We start from the raw sequence: 21,349 nt of genomic DNA, 5'->3' as shown, positions 1-21,349 counted from the left end.
ACAGTTGTTTAGTCAGTGCACCTTGTGAGTTTTAATAGAGTCGAATATTGTAACGTTAACTTTGTTAAACATTGCGGTTGTCTCTGGCTTCATATGAGTAGAGGAAAAGTCTGCTAGCCGCTAGGCTAATTTATACAATGTAAAATGCCATAGGCTTGTGCTAAAAACATTAGCATGTTGTAATTGTGGGGAAAATGTGTCCAGCAAAAGACAAGCGCTTTGTCTGTGAATGCTGCGAGTTATAGTGAAGCTGATTTGTGTATTTGTGTTTGAAATAGTCGCTATTAAGCCATGTTTAATGTGTGTTTTGGGTCAACTAAATTTTAAAGCACTTCACAGAAACCACGCTACCAACCAGTGTTTGGAGGTGTAACTGCAGTGACAGACACACCAGTGCACAAGTATAGATGCTCACAATGTGAGTAGGCTCTGCACAGTCACAAGCACAAGCCTCTGGTACGAGTAAATGCACACTTCCTTCTGTGTAGTGATACAGTTGGTGTGTGTGGCTCAGTAGAAAGAAAATAGTTCCTACATGAAACTGCTCACAACAAGGTCTGTGGATTATCTTGAGTAACTGGGTCATGATTTCTGGAAAGAGCCATTGCTGTTGAATTTTTTAAACGTAATTTTTGCCGCTTTGAGCACCATAAGCCGAGTGACATCTAGTTCCATTATATTCAATATACCACAGACATCTCTACGGCCAACACTTGGCAACTCACACCAAAACAATCTAGAATGATAATACCACTACAGGTAAGAGGAAAAATAATGTATTGTTTTAATTTTTGGGGTTAACGGTCCCTTTAACATTTATTGTATTGTCATGACAAATTGTTTTGTGTTGTGCTCTATTCCTCAAGGCCAAAAACTTATGCTACCTATTTAACGCCTTGTCTCCTGAGAGCTGTCACATACCAAAGGTAATGACACACCAGCTGGCATTTTCTTACAACTGTTCAAAAAGATGTAATTTATAATTCCCAACAGTTCAGTAAAGACTTGTTCTAAATACTATTTTATATATATATATCTTTTTTTCCCACAAAAACCACCTTACCCCTCCTTTGGCGTCCACTCGACTTACAGGCACATATTATTTTCTGAATTTTATTGTCAGTTGCATTCGAGACAAAGAGTATTCACACATTTCAGATGAAAAATTATTTTAATTCTCAAGATGATAAAAATAATTTTGTGAACTCTGTAAACCATTGCATAACTGTAGTGTAACAATTTAACAAGTGTTAACAAACTAGTAATACACTACAGAAAATATGCTGTACACAATCCTCAATGTAGAAAAGAAAAATCTAGTTTTCTAAGACTTGCACCTATTTTTGTGTTCACAACACAAAAAAATATCAATATACCAACAGAATAATTTCTACGATTATCAGTAGAGAACTTCCTACATATCCATACAGCTCATCACAAAATAAGGGACATATTGTTTAATCTATAAATAATGTCTAAACCCACGGACATTAAGTAAATCCATGAAATGCAGTTTCCTCAGATTTAACACATTCTCTATGAAATCGCCGTATTACCCTGAGAAAAATACATTTCTTTCCTTATATTTCCTCATTATGCTGACAAATAGAAACTTGAAAACTTGCATTTGTTTTAGTTCTAATAAATTTTATTGAATAGCAGTTCACAACTAGATGCTACATCATAATGAATTAACTGCGCTCCATAATATCCAGTGACCTATTCATTGAATATCTAATTTAGAACAATACATTCAATATTTCAGGGCTTCAATGTTAAAATAACATTTCTACTGAAATTTTCTACAGTATATGGAACGACTGATTCCACATTCAGATTATTTACTTTCGACAACACTTGTTGTACTAGTATTTTACTTAATTTGAACAGCTCCATACATCATACTCATATACATGTACAAGATTGCATAAATCTTCAGGCTCCATTTTCATAATATTAAAAACAAAAAGACAACACAACAACTAACAATAATGCAAAATAGATTAAACTATTCCAATGCAGAGCATAATGATACATCTATTACAGTTCATTTACAAGATTCTTCCTATTTGGTGCTTTTCCTTACAAACAATTGAGTTTTTGGTGCCAAATGACTAATTGAGATCAAAATTGTGTATTCAATGGTTAAATATTGCTGTTTTTTTTTAAATGGTATGGCAAATACAGACTGAGATCGACTATTATCAGTCAATTATAACCTTTGCCTCCTTCGGTGAAACTGGTGGACCAAACGTCATTCGCCTTTTGTCCTTTCTGCTCAAGTGGCCTGAATGCAGAGGATCATTTATCACATTGTGGTCCACAACAATATTGTAAGGCACTGGAATTTTGATTCTAATTAATTATTTATATTTTGTCATCCGACTGAGACACACAGTCTTAGAGACGTATTCTCTTGATACCAATCGACATTATTTAATTATTAAAAGGCACAGTTGTACTTGAAGGTGTAATTGGTCCGTTAGAGATAAATGTAAAGGTGGAGTCTGTGATTCTAATCCAATACACTTTTCCTCACGCTTCACTAGTCCGTTCTGTGTGCGCTTTGAAAAAAACATCCTGTATTCATACACAGCCCTGGCTCTGTAAATGCGAAATGAACAAAGCGTCTCATACTGACCCACACAACACTATTACAGCCAATCGGCAACATGGGCATTCTTGCTCGTGGACAGGACAGGAAAAGGCCATGGGTGTTTAAAGAGAGGCAGTGGGAGCGAAAGGGATGGTAAAATTGGCACATGCTAATGTGCTTAACTCTACAGCGAATTAGATGTGGGTATTTTAAATATTTCTGCATTCAAGTGCTCGCATTAACTTATTATCGAATTATTTCGTCAAAATATTTCCAAACATCACCCTTATGTCTAGTCGCCATTCTGCCAGTAACCTGACATTGGGTGTTCATTCATTCTCCGGGGGGGCTGGAGCCTGTCCCGGCTGACACTGGGCGAGAGGCAGGGTATACCATGGACAGGTTGCCAGACTATCGCAGGTTACATTCACACCTATGGGAAATTTAGAGTCACCAATTCACATAACCTAACCTGTCTTTGGACTGTGGGAGGAAGCCGGAGTACTCGGAGAAAACCCACGCTGACATGGGGAGAATTCCGCAGAGACCAACACCTGCCCAAACAAATAGCACTTAGGGGGCAAACGAACTTGGGTTCAATTGAACCGAACCAAATAGGGCAAGTACGAAAGCACCCTCAAGAGTCATCAATTAACCTAACCTGTCTTTGCACTGTGGGAGGAAGCCAGAGTACAGACAGGCTGCCCCACTCTGGGTTTGAACCAGGAACCCTCTTGCTGTGAAGCGACAATGCATACCACTGCACCATTGTGCTGCCGACATCATGTGTGCACATCGAAATTTTCCCTACATGTAGATATTCATAGATAGCAGCCTCATTATTGTGTCTTATCCAAAAATGTAAACTTTTAATATAGAACAGGGTCAATTTATATTTATAATATTTGTGATTTTATTTTACAAAGCAAAAAATACTGACGTCCAAATCGAGTACTTGAGTACTCACGCCCATCCCTACCACAGTTATAAACAATCCCCCTCCAGAATCGCTGACTCCACCTTCAACAAATCTAAAGAAATGTCAGCTGTGCTTCTCAAGTGAATGTTTCATTTCTTTTAAAAACAAAACTTGAATTGGGGCAAGTGGACCACTGGAGAGACCCAACAACATATTACCGTAACAACAACAACAACAACAACAACTCAGTTTTAATTATGTCTGTATCTGCCATTAATGTTTGTCACAATCATCATCTGTCCCATCATTTTTACAATGAAAAAAAAACAAAAAAAAAAACAAAACAAATTTGGACCACGGCTTTAAGAAATAGAAAACAAAGAGTCAGATAGAAAGAAAGCACCTTACAGTCACTGTAGGCCGATCGTAACAGCATATAATGCATAACCATCAATTTTCCAAAGTGATTGAGATTATTAAGCAAAAAAAAAAAATTTTTTTAAAAAAAAAAATCAACAAACAAAAGTTTATATGGCCACTTCAGAAGCACAAATGTCATTCACCTTTGACATTCCTTCACTGTAGACAACGATTAAACTGACACTGAATCCTTGCTTAAGGTCGGCATGTGCGAGCCAGTATTGCACAAACCTGCCATAAACGTCAATGTATATTTAACACAAAATCAAATATACAAATACACATTTTGTAAGGATCTGACCCATGCATTTTTGATCATTTCTGTATCAACTCACTATAGCTAACTTTAGATAGAAAAAGATGCCATTAATTACTGTTAATGAACATTATCTATTTAAGGTACTAGGTGATTAATTTTTTTTTTAATGAATTTAGGTTTCTTACTGAAATAAAATGAATGATGAAATGTAGTACAAAAGAAAACAACAACAGTTCAGGTCTTTGGTAAAACTGCAAAAAATGGGCTCAAGTCCATTAATGTTGTAAGCAAAAGCCATTGGCATAGTCCTGTTGTTTACAAACTACGAGGATATACTGTATGTGACTACTGAATGAAACATTAAAGATAAAATCCATCCGAAAACAGAATTCCTGCCACCCAAAATGCTGTCTCAGTTTCACCTGGATGGCATCTGTGCTCTGACCTGCCATTAATATCTTTGAGCCAGACCCTGTTCGCAACTACAGTACAGGCTGATCGATCTGATGGAAATGATTTGAATTCTGTTCAAGGGCAAATTTTCCCTTTAGAATACATATTTGGACAGTTACTAGAACACCACTTTGGTTGGTTTTTAAATTTTCCACACTAGACATCATTAATTTAGTCGGCTTCACAGGTCAAACAAAATAGCCAAAGGAACCCTGTGAAATTAGCTGCACCGTACACTGCTACCCAGCGTATGGGTGTGAAAAGAAATCCAAAAACACATTTACCGTCCATCGATTCAACAAAAGGGACAATCTACAGCAGTACAGGTCTTAATGATATAAAAAAAGTACTGAAACTTTGACTCAAATGGATTTACACATCAATAAGTCAATCAAATAAAATTTAGTCAAGTTAGATGCAGAAGACAAATTATTTCTGAAATCTGAGCTGTGGATGCACAACAACATTCAAACATCTAAATGTATAACAACAAACTACATTAATACCTTTTTCCAGTAGCAGCGAAGCTTGCAGAAGTTATTTAGCCTTTACTACACTAAAAATAAGTCAATACAAATATTCTGGCAGTGTGACACAGTGCGAACTTTTTTTTTGTCCTTTTGTTTTTTTTGTTGTAGCTGGTTAATATATCGCATAACATGCAATACCAGAAGTGTTTAGCCTGCCTTTTATGCTGTAATATAATCACGAAAACGCTAAAATACCGTAAGCTTTCTTGATAATTTTTCCTCTGAGTTGCTTAATTGTCATTTATGTGAATGTAAACAATGCATTTTTCCCATATTTATAAGTAGCAAAAAAGTGTACCTGGAGATATATGATTTTCTATTGAATTTAACGCAAGGATAAAAAGGTTTTTTAACACAGTAGAAGGTCATTTCAATTAGAGGAACCTAAGCACAAGTCCTATCCAACTTACAAGTTAACTATGGAATTCTTCATTCACTGCAGAGTTATTACAATAACACAAATTAACGTTACTCAACTGTTTAAAAAGCATTTTTATATGTTGCTATACAAATCCATAAGTCCTATGGTTGCATACTCCCAAACATTGAATTGAATAACCTAACATCAAAGACTGAAGCTGCACCAAAAGAGCACCACGACCGAGGAATGAGCGGGCGGGAGGGGAAGTTTGTTTCTATGGTTGACGTCAGGACACAGGCACTGACTTTGTTTATCCGTTTTCAATTATCGTCCGCAGAAATACTCGATGGGACTGGGCCGAATACACTGGCATACTTATATATACACATATAGTCTTACACATGTCGATGCTTCTGCAAAGTTAAACAAGACACGTTATGCAGAAACCTGTGCACAAGCTTCAACTACTTGTGTTTGCTCTGACGATTCTACACATAACCTTTTTAAACTAAGGCAAGGCACTTTAGAGTTAGAGGCCGATATGTTCTAGACAAGGTCAAGAGGCTAGATTCCTACAAAAAATTCACCATCTCAGGCTTTTAGCAAATACAATACATGCTCCTCTAATAGGCTAGGCAATAGAAATCTCTACAAAACAAAACTAACTGATTGAAGAAACAGCCTTAACATGTCGCATGTGCCTTACTGATATTACAGCTGCTGGTTATGCCTAAAATGCATTTTTAAATTTGCACTTATTTGATTGAAATTTTATAAATCTAACTATGAAAGTAGAAACTATTAAGTACTTTTCTATGAAATCTTAACAATATGTAGAACCATGCCAGGATTTTAACAATAGGAAACATGAAATATCCAAATTATGTTTCACAGTACACACAAAAGCTTCAGACATTAGCTTATATAGAAAAAACAAATTATAAATCTAAAAAAAGACACAAAAGAATACCTACAAAGCAGCTTAAAAGCAAAAAAAAAAATCTATATACCCTTTAATAAAGTCCCAGGTCAACAAAGTGCTTTAATAAGAAATCAAACTTCTTCAGAGTTGGTCAAAATAATGATGTTTGACTGGTTGCATTGAAAATACATCAATGAAAATGTGCCTTTACTTAAAGAGGAACACAAATATGTGTCATGTTGTTTCCTTGCTTAGTGTGGTTCAGCACTAATACCTCATTGGATGTGAAACATTTTGCAAATCTAAATATTCAGTCTTACACTTAAGCCAAAGATTTTGTCATCAAATGCTCCCCACAGTGTTGAATCCACGTATGTATTAATTCCTCAGAGCACGGAGCCTTCTGGTACATCGAAGCTGATCAGCGACCTGTTTCACACGTCAGTTTCGGCAGCTCCGTGCTCTATAAACAGAGCACCCACTTTTTTTTTCTTGGAATCTCAGACTAATTAGGTTAAAACAAAAATATGATTTCCTAATTAAGTATCTAGTCACATTCAGGTTCTTGGATGTCTAGTTTCTTGATTTGCCTCCAAAAGCTCCTGTGTGAATTCTTCGATTTGTGTGTGTTCCCCTTTAATTAAAGAAAAAACAGCTTTGAGTTTTGCCCATTTTATGTTTAACGTCACCAAATTTGTCAAGTGTGGATGAACTCAACATGTCCTGGCAGTGTCTTTCAAACATTTACACAGTGATTTCTTTGCATTTGAGATCCCAACCTGAAAGTGGTGTATTAATTGGTCTGTATTAATGTGTGGGACTGTTTTGAAATGTCCATTTTTGAATTCCTATATGAAAGTCAGTGGGCTGTGGGTCACCTCCTCTTGATATTAATACAAAGGACACTTCATTTATCAAACTTTTCCCACCACCAACATGACTGAACAATGATTTTAAGACTTACAGTATGAAAAGGACATGAGTTTCTTATATGTAATTTTAAAACTAGACCTTTTTAGTTAAGATAAATTCTTGTATGTCTTTAAATACAAATTTTTGTGATGTAACATTTACTAAAACTTTATTATCTTGACAAATATCCACAGTATTTTCTGAAAAGTTAGGGCTGAAATGCCTTGAAATTAAATTTTGCTCTGGGTGGTCATTAAGTGCATTTTATTAATAGATCAGACATTTATTCACAATAATTCCAAAGTGCAGTTAAGTGTTTCCGATCCATAAACAAGTACAGACTCACACATTAAAGTTTTTGCGTTAACAGCTTTTAACCAAGTTTATTGGTCCTCTTTGCAATTTTTTTGTTTGGGTGAAGCACACCTGCATTTTGTGTTTCGCCAAAAATGTGTTAATGAACGTGTAAACAAAGCGTATATATCTGGACACCAGATTTATGTCCTTTTAGACGGTCTGAATCATGACTGAAGATTTGACAAAGGGCATTGCACGAATATTGTAATCTGAGTGTGTGGCTTTTCATACAGGAAGTTCTCTGTCTGAGCGAGGCAATGTGCACATAAAATGAGCAAAAGTTGTAATGATTGAATCCCCAGTGCACAATCTGATTTATAATACTATCTGCATTGTCAGTCAAACATCATTGTGTTCTAAATTAATTCAATCACTGGATGAAAACAGACATTGCTATTTAGAAAATGTACTATCTATTAGTAGTTTTTCAAAGGGCTAATTCTTTAAATAGTACCTCGAGTAATTGTACATCACCACTTCAGTATCTTTGTTCTACAGTAGGGACATTCTGTTTTACTAGGTGCACAGTTCTCACATAGTACATAATGTTGGCAAGGCTGCAGAACAATGCAACGATCATGCTTTTGGCAAACTATACATTTCTTTGACTGAAGCTGATATATTACCTGTTGGGAAAGAAAAGAACGAATATCAGCTGCAACTTAGGAGAATACAGTTCATGCAGACTTTTTCAAATAAGCATGCTTGATGACAAAACGTAGATCTAAATGATAGCCTGATAGGCAAACCGCTTTGAAACTAAATGCTACAAACGAAATTCTGTGTGTGATCTAGTCTTTCTTACCCCGTCTATAAGGTCTAGGTCATTACGTAGCTGACTCTGGATGGAGTGAAGCTTTGACAAGGGGAGCTGCTCCAGCTCTCCATAGCTACGTAGAAGAGGTGTTCCAGGGGTGCGACAAAGCACATCAAAGTCCCCTTGGAGCTCTTTCAGCTTGCGCTCTGTCTCCTCCCATTTCTGTTCCGCCAGCTGACGCTCTGCCTCGGCCGTTTTCGCTTGTTCTTTCGCTTCGTGGGCGTCTTTCTGGCAAGCTTCACAAGCCTGGAACAAAGTGAAGTGATTAAAAACTTGCAATCTATAAAAGCGAAATCACTCTGATACGCAAAGATGTGTTGCAGTTAGAGTTCATTTGTAACACTGACTTGTTTGACCTGATGCCAGGCCTCCTCCCATTGTTTGATCTTCCTCTTAGCCTCGTCCAGATCTCTAAAAAGGCGGGCCAGATCGGCGCTGCTGGTTGCGGAGGTTAGGCTGCTGAAAACTGGAGATGGACTCGGTGAAAAGCTGCCACTTACAAAGTCCCAAATGCTGCTAGCCCCTCCGTTCAAGCCTAGGTGAGTGGCGTGTTCAAATCACAAAAGTAAATAAAATAAAAGTGGGCAGTTAGTCAGGGATGGAAAATTTCACTTCATTTAGAGCTGTCTGATAATTTAAACTCTTTTTATCAGTCCTAAATAGATGGAATTTTAAGCAGTGATTTGGCTTTGGTAAATCAAGAACTGCCTCTTTCTTTCTTTGTGCTAGCGGGAGACCAGCAGCTCCAGTGTTCAGAAAGGTAAAATTACTGTTATCGTCAACGGAGTCTGGCTTTGAAGAGAGCAAATGTTAGGTTTCACTTTTAGTTCAGTGTCCCGTCAGAGTGGGCTGTCTGTTCAGGATGTACTGAGCATACAACCGGATAAACAAGACTTGTTTTGCCGCTGTTAACATGGACCACTTTACTTAAATTCATCAAGAATTTCCTGTTTTTGGATTCTTCATTCATCAAAAAGGCATGCAAGATAACAGTTTTCTTTACAAACTCAATACAAAACAGGGTGAATAATTAATATATATATATATGATAATTTGGAGGTGAGGTATTACTTTGACGTCTGCATAAGGATCTAGATTAAATATTTAAGTAAAGCTGAAGAAAGTGCTCAATTCTTAAATGTGCCAAAATATGACACTGAACAGAGTAGTGGTGTCAGAACAATCTAGAAGCTCTTTTCCTTGACATACAAGACTCTGAGATTAAAATCTGAAGTCAAATGCTTTCCAGTTCACTTGGAGCTAAACGCCTGATCCTATCAGCTTACCCAAAGAATTCTGGGAAGAGGAGGTGGGTGTTCCTAGGAGACCATGCTCTTGCTTGGCTAACATGTTTGAAGGTTGATTCTGCTGCGATACCGTCCCAGACAGCAGGGACTGTGACAGAGACTGGGAGAGGGAGCTTAGCGGGGAGGTGGAGAGAGATGACGAGGAATTGAAAGAGGACGATCGTGCCAGGGAGCCAGGAATGTTGACTGGAGCAGATCCACCTAGCACCCTTTGACCTGAGGGGACAAAGTAGATACTTTATTGAGTAACTTCAAGGCAATTAAGATGAGACTTTGTGATTAGCTGCTTAAACGACTGAAAGTAATTTAACAGGGTGAACTTACTTGCCAGTCCCACACTGTTGTCTTGCTCCTCTAACTCCTTATCAAGAGATGCAACATTAATGTCACTGAAGTTGAGGTCCAGCGCAGATCCTGAGGGGAAACAAAATACATCTAACATTTGACAATAAAATGCAAAGCAGCAGGAGTCAAGTCAGTCAGTTTATAGTTGCTTCTACACACATACCTATGACAGACTCCACTGTGTTGCTCCCTGGGTAGAAAGGAGTGGCTTTTGCATTCATTGTTGATAAGGTGGTGGGTGACGAACTATCTGAGCCAATACTTGAGGCCAAGCTGGATGTTATACTGGAGGTAAAGCTTGATGCCAAAGGGTTCACCACAGAGAATACAGTATTTTGTGTCTGAAAGGAAAGCACAGATGACAATGTTGTTAATTAAATAAATACATTATATATTATGCAACATCATCAGTAACCCGTTTGAACACAAACCTGTTTGTCTTGGTCCATCAATTTCTGATCCCCCTGCCCCTTGTTCTTAATCTACAAGTGATCAAATAACACAGAAACAGCACAATTTAGTTTCAAAACTCTACATTTTACATCCAGACAGCTGATAAAAATTGGAGCATTCTTTCACTGCAAATAGCTAAAAGCTGACAAAAATTAAAGAGCCAGTTTAAACACAGACTTCGTGACATGCGCTAGAGCAGCATTAAAGGGACAATTCACCCCAAAATCAAATATACATATTTTTTCTCTTACCTGTTGTGCTATTTATAAATCAAGATTGTTTTGGTGTGAGTTGCTGAGTGTTGGAGATATTGGCCGTAGAGATGTCTGTCTTCTCTCCAATATAATGGAACTAGATGGTACTCAGCTTGTGGTGCTCAAAGCGCCAAAAAATTACATATGAAAAACTTAACAGCAATGTCTCTTTCCAGAAATCATGACCAGGTTACTCAAAACAATCTGTAGACCTTGTTGTGAGCAGTTTCATGTAAGAACTATTTTCTTTCTACTAAGCTATACCCGCCAAACGAATTACTGCGTAGAAGGAAGTGTGCATCTACTGCTAGCTCACCTAGCATCACTGAGCTAGCTAACATTACAGCTCAGCCGAAAGGAACCCATTAATGCTCATTTCCTTCTGCAAGGTGATTTGGTTGGCTGGTGTAGCTTGTCAGAAAGAGAATAGTTCCTACATGATAACCGCTCACTAACTTGAGTAACCGGGTCATAATTTCTGGAAAGAGACGTTGCTGTTGACAAATGTATTTGCCGCTTTGAGCACCACAACCTGAGTGCCATCTAGTTCCATTATATTCAAGAGAAGGCAGACATCTCTATGGCCGATATCTCGAACACTCAGCAACTCACACCGAAACAACTTAAATTGACAATAGCAATACAGGTAAGAGGAAAAATATATATTTTTTATTTTAGGATGAACTGTCCCTTTAAATACATCTGATACGCAGTAGACCTTTATTGTAATGTTTTATGTGGTAACTGCTTACTGAATCTGATCAGACTCAGAGGTGTTAAAACTGATTGTGTAACTTGACTCTGTCTGCCACTTTTAGCTCTGACAATGATTCAAACATACTGTCTTTGATTGCAGAGCATCCACAACGATAGAAACAGACTCATTTAAATATGAGTGGGTGGCACTCTTCTGAAATTACAACATCAGACAGCAGAGAAATCAACCTAAGGAGAATTCTGAGTGTGGAGTTACAAATACTCCTGACTGTGTTTGCGGAGTGAAAACATTTTTTTAGGCTGTCTGATTGCCACATTAAGCTTCTCAGAACTGATACAAAATGCAGCACTGATTATGAATATTGTTTGTTGTCAAGTCACCCAGATATAAACTACTCAATACTCTCATCAAGTGATAAAACACTGCTGCCACCCAACACATGAAATGATCTAAAACCTAAAAGGAAGCAATTCATGGCAAAATTTATTAAATTTATAAAAATTCAAATGACATGAATGAGAAATAAAAAAAAACATTAATTCAAAAATGAATGACAGTGATACATCAAATGTGAAGCCCTGAGTGTGTCTATGTGTTACAGTTTTCCTAAGGCTGAAGAGAGCGGTCTGTATACCTGATCCTCACGTTCATAGCCCGGAGCTTTAGGATAGTTAGACGTCAGAGATGAGACACTGGATGTGGTGGACTCTGAACATAAACTACTATTAGTTAAGGATTTGGGCCTGCCGATGGATCCCACTGGGGATAACAAACTGTCGCTTCCTGAGCTTGGAGTTACAGTTGAGCTATTTGAACATGAAACCTGAGAAAGAGAAGTGCACATGGTCTTAATAAAAGGATGATCAAGAAATAAATAAATAAAACCATTATTCTGAATGGAATATTAATATTAAGGTCATGATTGCTACACATTAGACTATCTTAGATTGAGAGTGCAACAATAAATGAAGACTAGCTGTTTGATATTAAATGTCGCTTCAAATAAGAAATTGTCTCCGTATTTGTAAAACAATGTAGTCATGAAATGCAAAACAATAAAATAAATAATAATAATAATGACAAATCCATGATCAAAAAAAAAAACATGCCAACAGAAAAATGACAGCATGGTGAACATGTCGGCGAGTAAATGGCTGAATTGTGATTTAATATCTACAAAAGCAGTCATCTATAAACATTCAAAAACAATGTTGATTCTGATAAATTTCCTCTAGAAGGACGGACATAGAAACAAGGAAAACATACACTTCCTACTTGTCCGTTGCTACTGGTTGCGCTGGTGGTGGAGTTGCCTCCACTGTTCCACTCACTGACAGGACACTCTGAATACTGCTGAGAGCCCAGCTGGGACTGTGAACTTGACTGTATCACTGTTAGCAACGAGCTCATGGTCTCCTCTGTAGAGGGAATTCCTGAAAGGATTAAAATAAGTATTACATTTATATAGTGTGAAAACTACCAGGTTGCCAACATCCTATACCATTAACGTTCCTTGTTGCTATAATCAATAAATCAATGTGAAGGTTATGGCCACAATCACACAGAGCGCACTACACTTTCTTTTTGTGTTGAAGCTCGCCCCAATCAGACATAGCGGTTATTTTTCTATTGTTGCTAGGCAACCACCCAATCACCTGTGCTTAACTTGACCGTTATTTTGCTGTGAAATAATCTCACAGATCTGTACCTCAAAATCTGCATAAAAATAGACAGGCATAGGGCACCTGTTCTGGCTCTGAGGGTTGGGAGGTTGTTCACAGGACACTGGACACAGGGAAACAGAGACAGCAATCCATATGGGTACATGGAACTTTCAGAAAGAAGTGAAATCATGGGCAGTACCAGCTGAACCAGGAGCTCCACCTGGATGACGGTCTGTTCAAGGCTGATTACAGAATGAGTTGGGGACTGTTTGACAATCTGCTGTCAATTGTCATGCCTAATTGCGGATGGTAAAATGCTACAGAGTAGTTGAGGCAACATCTTGCAGCTTGCATAAGGACATGGTTCTTAACCAGGGGTCCAGGCACCCCCAGGATCTTCAAAGGAGTTCCAGGGGATCCCCAGAAAAATGGAAAATGGTTCATTTCCATTATTTAATTCACTATAGAAGAAAGCCCAATGTGAGTGAGAGTCACATGAGTGACTATGCTAATCACAGGTTTCACTTCCTCCACAGTCATCTCCTCAACTGTCATTTACAACTGTAGAATTCTGATCTTAATCATATCTGACAAACAAAAGCTTTTCAGATGGAGGTCTCTGAAGCAAAATCTTGACCCAATGTAAATCAATTACTGGGTCCTTGACTAATGCCCTAGGGTGATGTTCAAAGTGGGCACACATGAGAGGAGTTTGCTTCTGACAGAAATCATTTTAACTCAAACCATGTATTTTTTTCTCCAAACCTAAACAAGAAATGACTTTCTGGCAGAAAGACAAATTTCAAACAAACTTCTTTTTTGTTTATATTTCTTGTCCGCGTGCTGTTTTTTTTTTTTTTTTTTTTACTTTGTTACTTTTTTGTGGGTTATCATGTGAATGTTCTATGTGGGATGAAAAACAAAAAAATAAACCAGGCCGGAAGGCTTTTGAAATTTGGAAAAAAAAAAAAAAAAAAAAAAAGAAAGAAAGACAAACAAAGTGAGCTTACATTAGCTCAACATAAATCAAGAACTGTAAGCTACCATTGTTGTCACTGCCACCACTAGGGCTGTCAACGAATATTCTAAATTCAAATTTAAAAAAAAAAAAAATGGACCTTCGAATGTGAAAATTGATATTTGATTGTGGAGAGAAAAAAAAAAAACAAACACCACCGCCGCTGTCCTCTTTGCGAGTGGGCGTTGGCATCAGACGTGCATTTCTCCAGCCTGGTCGACAAGCGGTTCTGCTCCCAGCTGTTGTCTCCGTCACCCGGCTTGACACATTCGCTCGCGGCTCGCGCAGAAAATAGACCAGACGCCGAAATGATCGCTGCAGGGCGCGCGCCGGTCACGGTCCGGTGCTTCGAGGCTATTCGCAGCGCTTCCGCGGGCGGTGTGGTCACGGGTCAGAGAGGGGGGGTGAGCAAGAGGTCCGCGGTCGTTTATAATGTACTGTTATAGATAACTGTTTTATGTGTTTTAATGTGCAGGTATGTAAATGTTTTCAAAGACGTTTATGTTGAAATAAAAATACCTACAAGTAGTTATGTTTCCTTGTATTAATACATATATTCCTTGTATTAGTTTGCCCTCTTGTGGACATAACGCGGAAAAAAAAATATTCGAATGGTTCGAACCTATGAGTTATTTTTAGAAGGAATATTTGACCGTCATTTTTGAGCAATTTTGCTAGCCACCTAGCCACCACTGAGAGCCCACCTCTCGATTCATCCAATTGGACAATGGGAAAAACGGCAATGACTTCAGCTCTTTCTGCTCTGAGTTTAAGTTTTTCAGTTCAAGGCGCTGAGGGCGCTCTGGCAAAATCGCAATGCTCCCAGCAATGCAAAGGCAGCGAGCAGAAATGCTCCACTCTCATGTCCTCACAAGTGTGCATATAAGAAAAGAAAATCTAAAAAAACATTGCATTTCATAGATTTGTATTTTTCCACCAAAGTTTACTTACTTTCTACATGTGCGAATGCACAAAACGGTCCCCTGGGACAGTATCCAGTTTGTCGCATATCATTGCATTTGGTAGATTTGTAGATCTTAGAGAAAGAAAAACAATTCAATGAGATACACAGTTAAGATTTTTGACCCTGATGGTTATGTGGTGACTACAACAAATTGCCCTTCGGGGATGACAAAGATATCCTTGATCCTTTGAAAAGCTGGTCACCCACAGTGTTACATCAGCTCAACTACGTCAACAGCACAATACAAACTCATAAATACAAGATCTGGAATGCACGGCCAAAAACAAATTTCTCTAACTACATATCATATGTAATATGGCTGTTTTAATAACTTGTATTGGGTAGAGCATATGGCTGTCTTGCATTTTATAAATTTCATTTATAAAAATACTCTGTTATTACACTTTATTTTACTTTCCATTATCTTTGCAAAGACGTGGCAGTGCAGGTAATGAGGCTTTACAGTAAATGCTTTGTATGTGTCATGCTGAATGTATACAAGTCCAAGTCACAAAAATACAGCTCGTGCCTTGAGGTGTTAATTTTGAGAAACACAAAGTTCACTCACCTCTGGGTGAAACTGCTGTTCAGTACGAGAGTGACAATACTGGCAACTGTCTCCGCTGTCGCACTTTGATGGTTCGCCCCATTCATCCCCATGTTTCACATTAGGGCAAGGTGTTGACCTGCATTCATAGAGACAGAACCTTTAACCACCTGCAGTTACACAACTTAAAGAGACAGTTCACCCCAAAATACAAAATACATATTTTGACTCCCCGTAGGGCTCGTAATCGATCTAGACCGATTTGGTGTGAGTTGTTGAGTGTTGGAGATATTGGCCGTAGAGATGTCTGCCTTCTCTTGAATATAATGGAACTAGATGGCACTCAGCTTGTGGTGCTCAAAAGCACAAAAAAAATACATTTAAACAACTACACAAAAAAACAACTATTTATTTATTTTTAAAGAGTATTTTTTGGGGGCTTTTTCGCCTTTCATGGACAGGACAGTGTGAAATGGGGAGAGAGAGAGAGAGAGAGAGAGAGAGAGAAAGAGAGAGTGGGGGGACGACATGCAGCAAAGGGTTGCAAGCTGGAGTCGAACTCGCGACCGCTGCAGTGAGGCATCACCTCTATAAATGGGGTGCCGGCACTATCCACTAAAACAACTATTTTTTATACTGAAATTCACCTGTCAATCATATCACAGTGCAGAAGGAAGCGTACATCTACTGCTAGCTCACCTAGCACCACTGAGCTGGCTTGTGTTACACCTCAGCCAAGCAGGATGCCATTAATGTTTACATCTCATGCTGTCACACAAGCTTCTCGTCCATGAGTAGATGCACCATTCCTTCTGCGTTTTGATTTAGTTAGTGGGTGTAGTTCGGTAAAAATAGGTCCTACATTAAACTGCTCACAACAAGGTCTGTGGACTATCCTGAGTAACTAGGCCATGATTTCTGGAAAAAGACAGTGCTGTTGAGTTTTTTAAATGTATTTTTTGGTGCTTTGAGCACCACAGGCCAAGCACCATCTGGCTCCATTATATTCAAGAGAACGCAGACATCTCTACGGCCGATAACTCCAACACTCAGCAACTCACACCAAAACAGCCTATACTGACATATAGCACTACAGGTAAGAGGAAAAATATGTATTTTTTATTCTGGGGTGAACTGTCCCTTTAAAACTATTTGTCATTCAAGCTTAAACTGTGCCATATCTTACCTATATTTGAACTTTCTAGGATTCCGTCTTCGATCTCTACTGTTGTGGTAGTGGGGGCAAGCGTAGCCCTGTCTGCATAGTCTTGGGGGCTTAGTACACTGATCTGTTTTATAGTTGGCTAAAACAAAGTTGGTATCTGCAATAAAAAGCAGAAAGTATCAATGTCATTTTTACTTTTACTTTGCAGGGACGTAAAAAAGTGTGTTATCTGGTATCGCAGTAGGGACACTCACCTTGCCACCGTGGGTCTTCTGTCAGAGTTTTCTCAATCATAGCTTGGCTTGCTAACACACCAGGCTGCAGATCAGGAATACCTTCTCCAGATCCCAACTGTCCATTTTGAAGGGCCTCTTGTGCTTGGATTTCTCTGTGTATATAAAATTAGTATTATTTTTAACCCCCAATTCATTAAAAAAGGTAAACATCCTTAAATGTATTGTCTTGTTAAAAGAAACATGCTTGTTGTCTAAAACAGGCCTCTCACTTAACTAGTCACTATCAAATTTTATCATTCAACAGCACATTTATATCAACCGATATCTGCTGAATCTAAAAAACAAAAAAGATGCTTTCAAAATTATAGAGAGGTTTATCAGTTCAACTCCTCCGTTTCTATAGCAAATATTTTGCTCATGAAACATTTTGTTTAAAATCTTGGTATCTCTTGGTATCAGCTAACCTCAATCAGTCTCTTCCAGCAGCACACAGCTCAATAACATCTGTTTATCTACCATCAGGTGTTTTTTGTATTGTTTTTTTTTTTTTAATAAATTCACTGAGCCGAGGCCTAAACACTAAGTTGCAAACCGAAACGTGGCCCTGGCGATCCATTAAACCCTTTCAATGCAGGCATTCTGTTTACATTATGTCTAATTTGGCTGATTTGTCCGTTCCATTGTGAGGCCTGTGAGCGAGAAGTTTGGCAGGGAAAAGAGAGGCCACTATTTGCTTTGTAGGTCACCTGATATCATAGACTGGAGGTCGTAGATCATGTGGCCCGTGAGCGAAAGCACAGTGAAGGCCATTCTTCACACAATGCCCTCGAGCATCTGTCTCATGGATACAAGTGCCAGTCTTGTAATAGCGTAGATGGTACTTGCGCTCTGTGTCACCAGTGGTCCGGTGTAAATAAGGACAGCTGGGGAAGCAAGGACACAACATTGAAATGTTTAATGAGTTGATCTAAATAAAAATGATTTAGCTGGGCATTAAAATAATGGAGAGAAAGTGCAGTCCAAAATGAACACACCACACGATCCACATTCAAGTTCAAGATATAATTGTAGAGTACAATTTGTGCAGGCAGTGTGTTTCACATGACAACATAATGACCAAGCGCTGCACTGACATTTAAAACAAGGTCCAAACAAAAAAGGATTAGAAATTGTAATGGAAAGAAGGGAATTCTTATAGTGGCTCATAATTTTAATCAGAAATAAGATTCTACTGTGAGTGCAGGGCTGACACACCAGCAATGCCTCAAGAAATGTATGGCCAATAAGCCTCTTGAATAAACCAATTTTTCCTTTCTTTGAGTAGCAACAGTTGCTATGGCAACACATAAGGTCATACAAAAATAGCTGCCATTGGCAGAGGAGGAATTGTAAGGATCTCAGTTGTTCATTTTCCATTAGTTTAATGATTATTTCTTTTCTTTTTTTTTTTTTTTAAATTTCTATGCAGGGCTCAATTAAATGCCGTGCCAGTTTTAATTCCCAGCCACACTGAGAGGCTGCCACCCCTTTTGAGAATTCACATATCTGGTTTCTGTGCAACTTGACAGTTTGGTCCATACTTATAATGATGCTTTGACTCCTCTAAAGCCACAAGTCTGTCACAAATTGTTTAGAAACCACTCTCCCCTGCGATGACTAATGATGCTATGTGCAAAACAATGGCCACTATAAGAAAAACACAAATTCTTATTATAGGGACACTATTGGGAACAGATTTTTTTAAAATATGAGGCATGTTTATACATCAACTCACATGGTTCCATTAGCTGAAAATAATAGCAGAACCAGAATGCAATGCTGGAGGGCACCCAACGACAACTAGCCAAAGAGGCGCGGTCAGGCCACATTAAGGGTGTTAATTTTGGTACATACTCCACATGCATGCAGCAACACAAAGGGCAAAGAAGTGGCCCGTGCCATATTACTGCAACACGCTGCCAACATCTGCAGCAACATCACACCTTTCACACAGGGGACACTTAGTAATAAATACAGCTCAGCGTGGAACCACCAACCAAATTCCATCTTTCTGTGTAAATAAGTTAACTACAAAATAGCCTCATATTCTTCACATTGCACTCCTCACTTGAGTAAAGAATAACCAGTTTCCCATCTTATCTTTAGATCGCTCTTTAGTGCAAGAACAGTTTGATTACAAAAGCACAGTCATTTCTTGGCGGTAATTTCAAAATAAACTTTCGCAAGTGCCAGTTAATCACCTCCATTCAGGCCTAGTTGAGCTGATGCCATTAAACAAAGAGCATATTACTCTTGAGTACACTTACGCTCAAAGAAAATGGGATGACGCATATTGCAATGCATGTATATGTGTATCTTTATAAAGTGCATGCTCATTTATATGGTTATATGTCAACATGCTCAAATAAAACACATTTGAAATGAATAAAGAGTGTGTTTATCTGACATGTTTATGTTACTATAGCCACAGCAAACTGGCTAAATTAAGATTGAGTTTTTATCTGTAAGAATCTGCCTCAAAATGCACTAACATAATAAACAAAAACACATGCTTTCAGTCCCCTGCTGCAAACATCACCAAAGCACAGTTAGCTACAGTGCATAGCAGTAACTCCTTGGTCTCTTTAAGTTGCAAAGTTTGTTTCAGTCAGTGTAAAAACCAGTATACGAAGCACTGCAGTGCAACTTAAACAAAGAACCTGAGGCATTTCCACAGATTTCCTCCCAGTGAAGACACACCACAGCCCAAAGCCATTACAAGGACACACAAACACCTATATATATTTCTGTGGCACTGCTTTGATTCAAGTTCTGATTTGTTTCATAAATCTGCAGTGGCCCTCATCCCAAACAGATCAGCACAACACCAGTCATCAGTCTGCAGCTGCACCATTACACAGTGCCAATGTAATGAAACTGGGACTTACTCATCTCCATCTGGGCAGATGCCTGTGGTCTCGTCGTATTTCGTGCAGTACACGTCGGGGCTGTAGTTAAACGTCCCGTCTCTCCTCCTGATGGGTCTCCTTCTCCGCTGGTTGAGAAAATGCCAGTGAAAGCACGTAAATGGTCTGTGCTGCGTACACTTGTGCTGGAGGAACAACGGGCACTGCTCTGTCCTGAACTCCTTCAAGTATCTGAAACAAAGGAGAAACAAACACATATAGTAAAAAGAAGCGGGTTTTAAAGCGACTTTTAGCTGAGGGATAAGTCGAAGGCTTGGAAAAAGTTCACAGACAGTAATGTGTCGTGTTGTGCAGCTAGTGGTGTAGCCTACTATATATTTTGGGTCACTAGCGTTAGCTCGCTATTCACAGAGCGGGCTACGTAAAGGTTTCGACGTAGCGCTGGTTGAAAGTCCCTGAGCGTACGTCTATAAATGTGCGTAGCAAGAGGGAACTCAAAATAAGGCCGAGCTATTTACAAGCAGGCTGGTTAGCGAGTTCCTGGCTAATCATTTAGCAGACCAAGTTGACGGTGTAACGTTCAACGGAATATTCAAAACACTTCCCCAACTCGGTGAAACATTTGTAAAAGACTCCGTGAACGCCTCGCGCGTCAATTAAGCGATTTAAGACGTCCGTGTTTCCCACATTAGGGCTGCTGTCGTTAGCGTGCAGTCGCTGTTTGCTATGTGACGTTAGGTTAGTCACAAAGCCTGGAAAAGCACCATGTTTTACACGCACACACAAGAGTTGAGGAATGCAAGAAATGCACACGCGCGTAGGTGCACGTGCGAGTGGCTTTTTCCACGACGAGCGATTTAGTTGTTTCTGTGCTGCAGCTTTACTCACGTATAGTGGGTAGGTTTCTCGGTTTGAGGAGACGCATTGGCCGCCGTTTTCGAAACCGACGGCATTTTCAGTCAAAACAATGAATTGCGCATGCGCTCGGATCTGTTGCTCGCGTGCATGCACAACACGTCCGCCTCGTGCACGCCAGCGCACAGTGCAAACACTGAAGCAGGGGGCGCTGCAGAGGGGAGACAGATACACACACACCTCAGAGACTGTTTATGCCCTCTGGTTTGTTACAGCTGATTCCTTTATATATATGAACACACCTTCTGCGTGAATATGCTATTTTGATTATTAGTAAATATGCATTTGAAATGAAATAAAGGAATTTTGCT

The 21,349-nt window shown here is 38.9% G+C and overlaps 1 protein-coding gene across 2 annotated transcripts; it reads right to left on the bottom strand.

Annotated features, from left to right (window-relative positions):
* Positions 1–2,090: 2,090 nt before the first annotated feature.
* On the bottom strand, positions 2,091–21,089 carry unkl (unk like zinc finger). 2 transcript variants are annotated; one of them, XM_049560563.1, is made up of 16 exons: positions 21,012–21,089; positions 20,145–20,354; positions 17,964–18,140; positions 17,236–17,369; positions 17,003–17,138; positions 15,838–15,955; positions 15,257–15,341; positions 12,890–13,056; positions 12,258–12,446; positions 10,630–10,680; positions 10,362–10,539; positions 10,178–10,267; positions 9,833–10,069; positions 8,894–9,081; positions 8,535–8,792; positions 2,091–8,355 (listed from the first exon to the last, which is right to left on the bottom strand). In XM_049560563.1, exons 1-16 carry the CDS (start codon positions 21,074–21,076, stop codon positions 8,200–8,202), a joined length of 2,439 nt encoding a protein of 812 aa, XP_049416520.1. In that variant the 5' UTR covers positions 21,077–21,089; the 3' UTR covers positions 2,091–8,199. The 2 variants fall into 2 exon arrangements, with proteins under 2 accessions (XP_049416520.1, XP_049416521.1); XM_049560564.1 differs by lacking the exon at positions 12,258–12,446.
* Positions 21,090–21,349: the final 260 nt, after the last annotated feature.

The sequence above is a fragment of the Epinephelus fuscoguttatus genome, linkage group LG19 (genome assembly GCF_011397635.1).
Source record: "Epinephelus fuscoguttatus linkage group LG19, E.fuscoguttatus.final_Chr_v1".
Taxonomy (NCBI): Eukaryota; Metazoa; Chordata; class Actinopteri; order Perciformes; family Serranidae; genus Epinephelus; species Epinephelus fuscoguttatus.
The sequence above is the reverse complement of the archived record's forward strand: the minus strand, read 5'-3'. Positions and strand labels throughout refer to the sequence as shown.